Genomic DNA, 13,208 nt, shown 5'->3' with positions numbered 1-13,208 from the left:
TTCACACCAGGGTGGTTTAGGTTCAGGTTTCTGTTTTGTGTTGAAATCAGTAAATAAAGACATTCATCTAGTGACGCTCTGGTTGCCTCATTACACTGTGCAACCAGTTAAGTTCTGCTGCCGCCTAGTGCCACAGATGAGGAATGTATTATAAATGACTGCACTGGGAAAGCATGTAGCTCAAAGCTCTTTTAAAATTCAGCCTAACCTTTTTTTTCCTCTGTCTCCTTTTCAGACAGGAAAGCAATTTTCTTCAACAGCCACAACGTTTCCAAACCGGAGTCGTCCTCAGACTTGACCACGGTACGTCCGCGGTGTCACCCGCTGCTATCCCATGAGATTTTTCTGAGTTTTTTGTTGCTAATAATCTTTAATATTTTATGCTTACCTCAGAGAGAGAACGTAGAGGGAGAGTCTCAACCACCCAGTGACGATGTCATCAGAGAGTTGTCCAGGTCATTGCGGCAGGCGCTGGGCGTGTCCCTGTTTGGCATCGACGTCATCATCAACAACCAAACAGGCCAACATGCCGTCATTGACATCAATGCATTCCCTGGTAGGTGAAGCCTCCCATCCATCCACAAGGGTGGGCTGAATTTAATTTTTAATAAGGTCATCTATGGTGACCTGGTTCTCAGGTGTCACTCTTTCTGGTGCCATTGTCTAAATACAGAGACGTAGTGATGGCATTCCTTTGTGCAACCAGTTCTGTGGTGATAAATGTCACCTGTGTAATCCTGAACTCTGTTTGATGTCAAAACATGAGCTAGTTTGGTGACAAAATCACAGACAGAAATATAAACACCAGGCAAAGTTCTCGAAACCGCTTCTGTCGTAGTGTCAGCTACAGTAGGTCACTCCAGAACCACATTTTGCCATGATGACACACACATGGTGAAACATTACCAGCGTCTTAGTCACTGTGTTAACTCTAGAGACCATCTTGGACCCCTCTTCTTTCCCTGCTACATCCGGCGCCCTTGCTCGAACCGCACACATCTTCGAACCTTCATTTTGATCTCAACTACACATCTGTAAAGTTTCGTGACTGCATCTTGCACAGTTGTGATGCTATCACTGACTGATTTGATGTCTCCCCTCATGTTCTCAGGTTACGAGGGCGTCCCGGAGTTTTTCAATGACCTCTTGAACCACATCACCAGCGTGCTTCAGAGCCACAACCCGGACTTCGCCCCCGCCAGCGAGCAGCCCAAAGGCCTGCCGGTGAGCACCACGGTACCCAACGCCGCCCTGCCGGCCCCCGGCTGCTGCAGCATGCTGGGAAAAGAGGCCAGCGGCAGCCCCTGGATCGTAGAGGCTGACGGAGGGCTGAAGGGCCCCCGTCAGAGACTGGGCTGCAACTCGGCCATGTCCCCCAACTTCCAGCAGCACTGTGTCTCCACGATAGCTACCAAGGCGTCCTCCCAGTGACTGATCCCCCATTCCGTTTGATCCCTGAACAAAACAAAAAAACGGATGACAATGGTGACAATAATAATGAATAATAATCATAATAATTATGATGTTAATGATGATAATATATCTAATCAAAAAACAAACCTTTTCCTATATAGTTATTGAAAATGATGGTGATTGAGTGTAAGCTTTTTTCTCTCTGCCTTTTTGTATTTTTCGTTTCGTCTAATGAGACTTAACAGTACTGTAATGTGAACTTTTGGGAACTTTTGCCTAATAGCTGATTTTATTTTTCTCTCGTGTGAGTTCTCTGTAATGAAAGGGTCCAGATGAGGTAGCTAATGGGAACGGCTGAATCAGGACTGGAGAAAGATGTGCCACTAGACGTGCAATGTATGATCCCTTGTATCTCACACACATTAACAAACACACACACACACTCACAGGTACGTTTATATCACGACGGACCAGTGATGTGTGTGTGTGTGTATTCTGATCAACACCACTGACTCCTCCGCACAAAGTGAGGGGGAGAAAAGGTGGCTGGGCATTTGAACACTACTCCACAGATCCCAGGCTGCTATGTGACTGTGGCCAACTGGCGACAGAGAGGACATGACGAGTCTGAACATGAATGACAAGATCGTTTTGGGGTTTTGTTAGTTTGAACAAACGGGTGCGCCGTTTACGTTTTTCCGAGTGCCATCAAATTTACTCCGAGAGGTAGGGAGGTCTTCGAAGGTTCAAAAAGCAAATCTCCATGACCATGTGACCAAGTTTTTGTTTTTTTTAATGATTGTTTGCACCAATGTTTATAGGTGTTTGAGTGTTTTACTGTATGTCAGATGCCGGATGTTAGGTGTTCAACAAACAAACCCGCGTCCCAGTTTGAGTCGATCCGGTGCAGGAAGACGAGGATCACATTCCGTTTCCTGTTTGTGGGATGTTTTCAGAGAATTCCATGATTTATTTTTGTTTCAGAATTCCAGTGGGATCTTGTGAGATTTCTCTCTCGTCACTTCATGGGTTTGTAATCTCCGTAAACGGACTTCTCCACGCGTCTTCAATGCTTGTATCTGTAATGTGAGCAAACTACTCTCCTGAGGCCAACTTGACCTATCAACAGATTTGGGCCTGCAGAGAATTGTTAATCAGAAAAAACTTATATTATTCCACTAAAATCAAGGTAAATGTGTCTTTTGAATATCCACTAATTGGGTATTAATTATTCTGATTCCGTTAAAATGACAACGGTTCCAGATGATTGAGGAATTTGTTCAGCTTTATGACGTCTCATTTGATTTATTTTCACTCTTAACAGCACTTTTCTTTAAAGTCAAAGAAACCTTCAGTCCAGTCGGTTCATTCGCTTCAAGCTTAAATCCTCTGCCTCCTGTTCCAGCTGCTGTATTTGTGTCACATGTTAAAATCATTTGGAGGGGGAAGTGGAGGGGGGGGGGGAGACAGTCCAGCTCTTGTTCCCAGTGTTCACTGTGAGATTTTTTTACTCCAATTTTGTTAATATCTTTGTCCTGATATCTACTAAGAGCAACTTTATTTTATGAGATTTTATGGGGAAAAAAAGGTTTTATATAAATGAAATGAAAGCAAGGGGGTGTGTTTTTGAACAAACAGTGGATAATATTTACTAGAGGTATAGTAATAAATGCTGGGTCTGGTTGTACAGGTAGGGACAGATGGGGTTGATGCTGTTGTCTCCCTCTAGCATCTAGTGGGAAGGAGTGCCAACCTGCAGATTGTTCGCATTACTCTGAGCCTGCTCCTTTTTCTCTTGTCCCAGAGAGCTCCTCCTCGCTGTTTTATTTCCTCCCTCAGTATCCGAGGGAACCGACTGTCCTCTTGCTCGCCCTGTGATCGTAAATAATAGTGTCAGCGCAGCCATCTCACCAGCATCTCTCTGGGACAAAAGAATACCAATGATGCTCTGAAAGTTGCTCTCCATTAGACACATCATATTATGAGAATATTTCCACAAAGGTTATTTAATCTCCTTTTAATTTGAGTGTGTAATGAAGCAACAATATATTCAGACTTTAAAGAAGCAGGTTCAGGGGACATGTCCTTTCCCTCCTCAAAGCGTTGGATGGTGTCCCTGTTAAAGCTGATATCTGTGTACACCACTATATAGTGTGTCCTATGTTGTGCTCCTTATCGTGCTTCTAAATGGGAAATAAATGGTTAATCTTACCTTTTGGTCATTTCTGCAACCCAGACAGTGTCATCATGCTCCCAGTTTCCACCTGAATGTTTACTTCTTGGGTGTCTTGTACAGTACGTGTATATATGCCTAGGCTTACATCCGTACAGTATGTTGTTTTGTATCAGTTCTGTAATTGAGAGGAATCCACAATTTTGTGACCTTTTTTTTAATTAAATGGCCAAAACCAACAGGGCGAAATAAACATGTGAAACCTCATCTGGCTCTATTTAATTCAGTTTGGTTGGTTGTCATGTCTGGTGTTTTATGTATAGTGAGGGATAATATCCACCTTACTTTCAACCCCAACTTTTTAACTGTTACATGAGACTACAAGCTGAAATGTCTCTTAATTCTGCTCAATCCATTCAGTTGATCTCTTATGGTCATTAATAAATACTTTAATTTCAAATAGAAGACTGCAGAACAAAGTGCAGCGTTTCTCCACCCAGCCTCCAGATGTTTATTGATTTCATACAATTGGAGACAAAGTAAAAACGTCATGACACAAACTTTTTTCAAACAAGGCCAATTTAGACAAAAAAAGGGTTGCTTATCAAAATAAAAATATATCTTTTCATAATCTTAGTCTTCTGTACATGTAAAAAAACAAACATATATTTACATGAGCACCAAACTAAAAGACAGTACAAAGGTTTCTAATGCTACGTTCTATTCCCTGCCGGCTCTGTGTTGCTGGGATGTTGTTGTTTTTTTAACCAGCGAGTGTTAATGAGGTTGTCGGTGATGTGCTGTGGGGTTGGCCAGCAGTCCCAGGATGGTGGAGAGACAGTGCAGCTTCTCCTTGACGTGCTCTGGCAACTTCTCGTTCTCTTTATACCTGTGGAGAAGACAAACATTAATGAGAGCTGTAAACACACCAGCTCATAAAGTGCCAGAGCACATTTCTGACGTGTTATTCACCTGGTGATCCGGCCCTCTGGAGACGTGTAGGTGATGCAGGAAACTCCTGCCTGAACCACCAGCTGAGAGCCGTCGTTGAACTGCACCCACACCTCTCCACTCGTCAGCTGCAGATACAAAAACAGACATTAAATCATTTAATTACAAAGACAATTCTTTGCCGAGTATAGAATATTAGCTTAATGTATTCCTAAATTACCTGGGATGCCCATCCAACATTGGGCACAAATATGGATTTAACCACTTTCCCTGTGTTTTGCACCAGGTCCTGTCTCACCGGGGAGCTTTTCTTACTCAGGCTGGCTGTGGTGAAGTCAGAACCATCGTAGGAGATCATCTGAAAATATTTAAAAGACAAATCTCGTCTTAGTGTAAATGTTAAACCATGTGTTTGTACATCCTGAAGTGAAGGGCTGTGAGACACTCACTGAAGGAGTGATTTGTGGAGGTTGAGGAGGTGAAGCTGCATCAGGAGGCACCGGCTGGGAGGGCAGGGACGACGAGCACGTAGTGTCTGGGTTGGCCGGTCTCCTAGGAGGAGCGACGTACACAATTAGTACACAATTAGCACACGAGGCAACATTGAAACCAAGAATATACAAATAGCAGCACGTTCCTCTCACCTGCCAATAGTGATGGGGAAGAAAGGGACTTTCTTGGTGCTGCGCTGCTCCTCTGCTGCGATGGCGGCCTCCAGGGACAAACACATGCTGTGGCCGTCGTCAGACAGCTCCACGTACAGCCGACTCTCCGGGCTCAGGCCGCTCAGCCCCACCTCGCCCTTCACCGTGTACGACTTCCCGCTCTTCTCCACCACTCGCACCAGCTCTGACGTCTTGTGGGTCTTTGCTCCTGCACAACATGACGAAGCATTACGTATGAACTCAGACACACACACAAAAGGGGTCAGTGCAGCTTCTCCCTCACATGTTTCAATAGACTCACCATCATAAAAGCAAACTTCCAGGTCTGCGTGGGGAGAGTTCTCCATCAGCATGACCTTTGCGTTCTTGTTGTAAAGGGTCACTTTTGGAGTCTTTGATTTCACGAGCTGCACAAACTTGGAGGCGTATTGGTACTTCTTCCAGTATTTTTCTGTGACAAAAAATAAATCAATTAACGTACAGTATGTAATCTTACACAAGCCGATGTTACTGGGTGCGATGCGTCCGTCAGAATACCTGGAAGGTCCTCGTAGCTACAGATCAGAATATCTTCTGGAGGAGCAGGAGGACAGTCCAGGACAGGAAAACCCTTTCCACCATTCGGCTGGTATATGGTCACCTAAAAGAGATGATAATAATAAGCGTTATATTATATTATGCCACAGGCCTTGTGTCATTTTTGGTTGTTATACCGCCCTCTACTAGTCACATATGGAACATTTCAGAGATACTTCAGAGTGTAAATCAGTGAGCTCACCATCGAACCATCACAGGAAATACGAAGGACTTCTTTGACCCTCTCTTGACCACTGTGGCATTTTAACAACTCCATACACACTTCACCCGTGTCCAGGACGCTCACCTGTAGGAAACAGAAAAAACGAATAAGACAATAATCTCAACTGCTCACACAGTGAACATTAACGGTTAAATCTAAAAATGAAATATCTTACAACAGCATTTTTGGTCTTCTGTCTGATAGGCTTCAGTCTGGACGCACACAGGGGCGGGACTATGTCTCTCAGCGTCTTCTTCTCTTTATCCACACTGGGTTTGGCTGGAGGGAGCTTTAATTCTCTGCCGTGAGGAGGCGGGAACTCTGCTCCGGGTATATTCTCCCTGTACGAGTCAGAGTTGGAGGGAAGGTTGTGGTGCATGTGGTGCTGGTTGTGGTGAGGGTTCACAACTCGGCTCATGGGCTGGTCTGTCCAGGAATTGTGAACCCCCAAAGGTCCTCTGCCGCTGTGGAAGCTGCCGCCGCCGCTGCTGTGAGTGCTGCTGTCTGCGGGCCTCTGCCCGGAAGCTGAGAAAGAATAGAAAATGTTTGTAAAGACCTGGTTACACAGGATGGTTTTGATTGAATTTTAAGATCTTTTAAGCTGTATACCACTTCTTTCATATTCAGTCTCACAAGGGTGGCTGGAGCCTATACCAGCCTTTATATCTCAGGGTATATCTGCTGATAACAACCAACCAAGCCACTGAACCAACTAAAAGTTGCCCTGAATGAGAACATTAGCTCAGCTGAGTGATAAAACTGAAGTAACAATGCTGAAATCTATCTCATACGCACAGATAATCAAAAAAACATAAATTTTACCCTCATTATTGAGCCAATTCGTAACTCCCTCCAGGTCTTGAAATTGCAAGTTTGGCGGATGTGCGGTCTGTGTGGATAACAAAAACCCAGAGCTGAAAGGGAAAGTACAATCTGTTAGTCTCATTAAATGTGTAAATGAAAATGAGTAGACGATCATAGAGAGACTTCTTACTTTGGTGACTGTTTGATGGGGGGAGAAGGGAGCCTTCCGTGCTCTGAAAATGGGTGAGGAGTGGAGGACGTGGGGCAGACTCTTCCTAAACCAGCGAGAGTCTCTTCTGAGTGGCATCTCCCCAACTCAGCGTGACTCGAACCCTGGCGTGACGTAGAAGAGCTGGAGCGATCTGAAGAGTGAGCCCTCCTCAGGTAGCGAGAATGAGGCTCCCCATCGTCGCCACAGTGAACCCAGCTGCTCCTGCCCTCCCTGTGAAAAATGTCCGCCGGATGCTGCTGCTGCCACTGGTCCCCGTTCTCAAAACAGGCGTTGCTGGGTTGGCGTGGAAGAGTTGTAATAGGCGCCATTCGGTTAGGCAGGGCAGAGCCAATCATGTGCCTGGTTCTCCTCTGGAGGCGGCTGCTGCTGCTAGCTGAGGTGGAGGAGGTGCAAGCTGTGGAGATGGTGGCAATGCCGCTGTCCATGGATCCATCATCCCCCAAACCCAGCTCCTTGGTCCTGAGCAGCAGGCTTTGGGTCATGAACGGGTGGTCCAGCACTGCAGAGAGGCTGGGCCGCTGGGCGGGGTCCCTCCGCAGCAGCTGATGGATCAGGTCCTGAGCCTCTAGAGAAACATGGCCAGGCATGTCATACTCCCCAAGAACCACTTTAGACAGGGTGTTTTTGACTGTGTCCGTGTCAAACGGAGGGCGACCCATCAGGAATGCGTAGAACATGCACCCCAGCGACCAGACATCTGATTCAAGACCATGAGCGCTGCGAGTGGCCACCTCCGGGGAGATGTAGTTAGGTGTCCCGCACATGGTGAAGTGCTTTTCAGTCGGGAGTTTGAGCTGAGTGGCCAGGCCAAAGTCTGCGATCTTAATGTTCATGTTGCTCGTCAGTAAAAGGTTTGACAAGGTGAGGTCTCGATGCAAGATGCCGTGGGTGTGTAAATAAAGCATTCCTTTCACTATTTGATGCATGAAATGTCTTGCTGTGGAACAAAAAACAAAAAAAAATTGTTTTAAAAAGGCAGGCAGCTCGCAAAACTGAATCTCACAAAACCAATTACTATCAATTTTAATTTGTCAGAGTGAAATAGTTCTGCCTGACCTTCATCCTCAGAGAAAGCCATCTCCCTCTCGTTAAGGTACCGACTCATCTCTCCATTGTGGCACATCTCCAACACCAAGTACACATAGTTGCTGTCCTCAAAGTAGTTGTACAGCTTAAATAAAAGACATATGATACAGTATTTATTATCACGTCAAAGTGAGAAGGCACAAAAAATATGAGTGCATCAAAATCTAGAAGACATTTGACCTTAAGGGTGAAACTATCAAATTCTCGTCTAAAATGACTGTATTAATGTGGTCCAGAAACGTCGTATCAAATTCCCACCAGTCACTAGACAAAGCAAAAGAGCCTGCTCTCCTGGTTAATCTTAACAGACGGTAGTGGCAAGTTGTCCACATTAAATAACCATGACAACAACAGCACAAAGCTCATAAACGCAGACTCAAACACAGCTGACGTACACAGATTTTTGGGAGCAACTGTAACAGTAGATTTATTTTCATGTCCCAAAAACTATTGAATTGAATTCCTACAATTAGTGCTGTTTGTCTTTAACTGCAAACCAGGCAAACCGGTAAGTTCGTTCTGTATTTCACAACAGAATTGTCTCGTGTTTATCGTACATTTTATAGATAAAAAAAGTATAACCATTTATGTCACAGAAAATCTAAATGAGAACAAATATATGAGAGACACAGCAGACTTTTAGTAGTGTAATAATGAGCCACACAAGAAATCAGTTGTCCACAGCCAACGTTACCTCAAGTATAGAAGGATGTTTTAATCGGCACTGAATCTCCACCTCGTTTATCACACGCTGGACCATACCAGCTTTGTGCATTGCTTTTTTGTCAATCTGCAGATGGGAACAACAGAGATAATTATACACCTGCTACACAAAGGATCAACGTGCAATATGTTATAGGGTGGTTTAGTCTGGTGGCTAATAGTCAATCTGTCGCCCACAAAGACAGAGGACTATTCAACCCTCATTTGTGGGGAGTCGGGGGACCACAAGAAGCCCTTGGGAGACAACTAAGGTGTAATAATCCAAACAGTTTACACTTCAACTGTCAGTCCCTGGAAACAGCTTGGGTGTTGGTTAAGAGTCTACAGTACAGGTAAAGCATGCAATAATTACCTCATATCACTGACTGAGACAGAAATGGTGGGATTCTTACCGTTTTGATAGCAACCTCCAGACCAGTCTTCACGGATTTTGCCCGGTAAACACATGCAAAGGAGCCTTTGCCGAGGAGGGTGAGGACTTTAAAATCCTACACCAGAAGAAAGAAAAAAGAAACATTGAGTCATACAAACAATTAAGTGCATTTGCATATAAATTTGACTATGATTTCATATTTAAAATGAATTCTGTTTTGATCCCATCACAGACAGGATCTTTGAAAAGCATGATACCTCGATCCTGTGCTCCTGAGCATGAGATAGACACTCATCTCTGCTGGTTTGGGTGTCAGCAGAAAGGAAGAAATAGTGAATAAGTTGATCAAACATCGTCCCTCTTGCCTCCGACATGCTGGATGTAATCCCACATCTAACGACTTCACATAGGAGAAATCCTCCCACAACAAACGTTAACTGTCAAACAAAGCCACCAACACCTGACGCTGTCATATGGCCAACCAAAACCTTCAATTATCCCGGCGCTCTTCCCGCTGACGAGGAGCCGTATCCAAGCAGCATGTTAATTACCAACCCGAGGAGGGACAACACAGTTAGTCCCGGGAGAGACAGGGTAAGGTTACACACACTCCGGTACCGAGGAGGCTGCAACATCATGCCGAGAGCACCGACAACACTGACATTCATAAGAAGAAGAATGATAGCAAGTTAAAGGGACATAAAAGATGAAATGATAAAGAAGCTAACTGGCTAACTAAATGGCGTTAACTTAGCACTATATTAAGATAAGATAAGATGAAGCTTTATAATCCCCAGAGGGAAATTCAGGTGTCAAAGCAGCAACATCAGCAAACAGAGTGAAACACAGGAGAGGTAAAGGTATACAAACATTATAAAAACAATAATGTAAAAGATACAGAGTGAATGGGTGAACATAGTGTGTGCAGTCTGTCAATAAATACATGTAGTATGTACAATAAATTAATGTAATATGTACATATGTGCAGTCTATAAAGTTGTAGATAGGATGTATAGTGTTGTGTAAGTGTATATAGGATGTATAGTGTAAAGTAAGTGTATATAGGATGTATAGTGTAAAGTAAGTGTATATAGGATGTATAGTGTAGAGTAAGTGTATATAGGATGTATAGTGTAGAGTAAGTGTATATAGGATGTATAGTGTAAAGTAAGTGTATATAGGATGTATAGTGTAAAGTAAGTGTATATAGGATGTATAGTGTAAAGTAAGTGTGTATAGGATGTATAGTGTAGAGTAAGTGTATATAGGATGTATAGTGTAGAGTAAGTGTATATAGGATGTATAGTGTAGAGTAAGTGTATATAGGATGTATAGTGTAGAGTAAGTGTATATAGGATGTATAGTGTAGAGTAAGTGTATATAGGATGTATAGTGTAGAGTAAGTGTATATAGGATGTATAGTGTAGAGTAAGTGTATATAGGATGTATAGTGTAAAGTAAGTGTATATAGGATGTATAGTGTAAAGTAAGTGTATATAGGATGTATAGTGTAAAGTAAGTGTGTATAGGATGTATAGTGTAAAGTAAGTGGTATATAGGATGTATAGTGTAGAGTAAGTGTATATAGGATGTATAGTGTAGAGTAAGTGTATATAGGATGTATAGTGTAAAGTAAGTGTATATAGGATGTATAGTGTAAAGTAAGTGTGTATAGGATGTATAGTGTAACGTAAGTGGTATATAGGATGTATAGTGTAAAGTGTATATAGGATGTATAGTGTAAAGTAAGTGTATATAGGATGTATAGTGTAAAGTAAGTGTATATAGGATGTATAGTGTAAAGTAAGTGTATATAGGATGTATAGTGTAAAGTAAGTGTATATAGGATGTATAGTGTAAAGTAAGTGTATATAGGATGTATAGTGTAAAGTAAGTGGTATATAGGATGTATAGTGTAAAGTAAGTGTATATAGGATGTATAGTGTGAAGTAAGTGTGTATAGGATGTATAGTGTAAAGTAAGTGTATATAGGATGTATAGTGTAAAGTAAGTGTATATAGGATGTATAGTGTAAAGTAAGTGTATATAGGATGTATAGTGTAAAGTAAGTGTATATAGGATGTATAGTGTAAAGTAAGTGTATATAGGATGTATAGTGTAAAGTAAGTGTATATAGGATGTATAGTGTAAAGTAAGTGGTATATAGGATGTATAGTGTAAAGTAAGTGTATATAGGATGTATAGTGTGAAGTAAGTGTGTATAGGATGTATAGTGTAACGTAAGTGTATATAGGATGTATTCTTAAAGTCCTCATAGTTCTCATATGGGGATCAGCCTTGGTTGTGGAGCCTGATGGCTACCAGCATGAAGGACTGACCCAGGCGCTTTGTGTTGTGCCGAGGGGGGATGAGTCTGTGGCTGAAGGTGCTCCTCATCTTGACTAGCTCATCATGGAGGGGAAAGTTAGCTAAATGTTTCAGTTAGTTAGCGTTCATTTTATCAAATTGAATGCTTTCTTGACACTTTAAACGTTAATATGTAATAGATAGAGAGATAGATGGATAGATGGATAGATGGATAGATAGATAGATAGATAGATAGATAGATAGAGAGATAGAGAGATAGATAGTCACTTTATTGATCCAGAGGGAAATTCAAGTTTCCAGCATCACAGTTCCATAGTGCAAAACATGTTAGTAAAAAGGCAGTAAAAAATTTAGTAGTACAAAGTACAACAAAAATATACCAGATATAAAAATATAAGGAGATGAAGAAAACTGCTAAACAGGGAATATAGTGCAGGGAAACAGCTGTGACTATTAAAAAGTGAATATAGTGCAGAAGAGACTGTTAAAGATGAGTATAGTGCAGAAGAGAGTGTTAAAGATGAGTATAGTGCAGAAGAGACTATAGTGCAGGTAACTCCAGTAGCTTAGTCTATGAAAGTGCACTGTGTGCTTTATTATCTGTCCTGCAGACCGTCCTCCTTTGTGGAGTTGTTAATGTTAACTAGTGACAAATGATAATCAAAGTTGTAAATGTTAACTAGTGACACACAGTGTTCAACACACAGCTATTTAACAACAAGCCCCAACCTTAAAGTCTGCCGTTAGCAAACAGAGCTAACGTTAACGTCTGAAGTTAGCTCGTGGGCGCTAGCCTGACAACAACAACACACAACTCACCTCGATCTTATCGCCGATGGAAACACTCATCGTGGCTGGTTTCCGTCCTGCAGATTCATGTAAGAGTGTGGTAATAATCCTCGCTCGGTGTGGGTCATCGGTAGTCCGTAGAGGAGCTCTCAGAGTAAAGATAAATGTTGTTCTTGTGTTCCCCTCCAAAACTTTAACACTTCTTCCATTTTGAAAATATCCGCCCGTTAATTCTCGGTGCTACGTCACAGCTACGTCACATGACAACAGTCAAGAGTAACCACGCCCCCTTTAAGCGTCCCTCACAACTACTCACTAGTCACTACTACTGTTATTCCTGCCATAGTTTGTAAACTTGTACATTTAAGTTTGTATCTGTAAAGCTACGATCATTAATCGAGAGGGGGGTTCTAATTTAAGGGGAAAATTTAATTTTAAAACACACAATGTACAACCATGAAGAGTTTTTGCATCTCTATTTGTGGAGTGAAACTATATAACAGTTTTAATGTGGAGCTAAAGCAATGTCCAAACTTAAACCAGTTTAAAATGAGGTATAAAGACATGATTTTCTCAAGGTAAAGGGATGAAGTGGGTGTGTAACAATCACAAGGTGTTTAGGGGTTACTGTTTATTTATTTATTACTGTTTATTTATTTATTGGTTACTTAATATTTATTCTGTGTTAGTCTATCTTCCTATTTTTTCTGTAAATAATAATGCAAAATTGTGGATATTTGATTTTGGGTAAAAGAATAATGTATGCATGGTCGGATGCTGTGTTTTGTATATATGTATATATGTCTATATATATGTATATGTGGTATGCAATGTGCGCATGTAGTGCAATGTGCGGTATGTATGTGTATGTA

At 42.1% G+C, this 13,208-nt stretch overlaps 2 protein-coding genes across 3 annotated transcripts in view; one reads left to right on the top strand and one right to left on the bottom strand.

Moving 5' to 3' along the window:
- Positions 1 to 3,848, top strand: part of LOC141783228 (inositol-tetrakisphosphate 1-kinase-like) — a 36,296-nt gene extending 32,448 nt beyond the window's left edge. Inside the window, exons 9-11 of the mRNA XM_074660390.1 lie at positions 236 to 303; positions 394 to 556; positions 1,112 to 3,848. Of these exons, the coding sequence (XP_074516491.1) occupies positions 236 to 303; positions 394 to 556; positions 1,112 to 1,431 (551 nt within the window). The 3' untranslated portion in view covers positions 1,432 to 3,848. The remainder of the gene's footprint in view (positions 1 to 235; positions 304 to 393; positions 557 to 1,111) is intronic.
- Positions 2,194 to 12,579, bottom strand: plk4 (polo-like kinase 4 (Drosophila)). 2 transcript variants are annotated; one of them, XM_074660389.1, is made up of 15 exons: positions 12,367 to 12,579; positions 9,239 to 9,334; positions 8,818 to 8,913; positions 8,094 to 8,208; positions 6,996 to 7,974; positions 6,824 to 6,915; positions 6,177 to 6,526; positions 5,981 to 6,085; positions 5,740 to 5,842; positions 5,504 to 5,653; positions 5,182 to 5,410; positions 4,987 to 5,089; positions 4,758 to 4,895; positions 4,559 to 4,665; positions 2,194 to 4,475 (listed from the first exon to the last, which is right to left on the bottom strand). In XM_074660389.1, the coding sequence occupies exons 1-15, from the start codon at positions 12,394 to 12,396 to the stop codon at positions 4,364 to 4,366; spliced, it is 2,805 nt and encodes a 934-aa protein (XP_074516490.1). In that variant the 5' UTR covers positions 12,397 to 12,579; the 3' UTR covers positions 2,194 to 4,363. The 2 variants fall into 2 exon arrangements, with proteins under 2 accessions (XP_074516490.1, XP_074516489.1); XM_074660388.1 differs by lacking the exon at positions 12,367 to 12,579 and adding an exon at positions 9,477 to 9,753.
- Positions 12,580 to 13,208: the final 629 nt, after the last annotated feature.

This window comes from Sebastes fasciatus, chromosome 15 (assembly GCF_043250625.1).
Source record: "Sebastes fasciatus isolate fSebFas1 chromosome 15, fSebFas1.pri, whole genome shotgun sequence".
Taxonomy (NCBI): domain Eukaryota; kingdom Metazoa; phylum Chordata; class Actinopteri; order Perciformes; family Sebastidae; genus Sebastes; species Sebastes fasciatus.
This window is presented reverse-complemented; position numbering and strand designations above follow the sequence as displayed.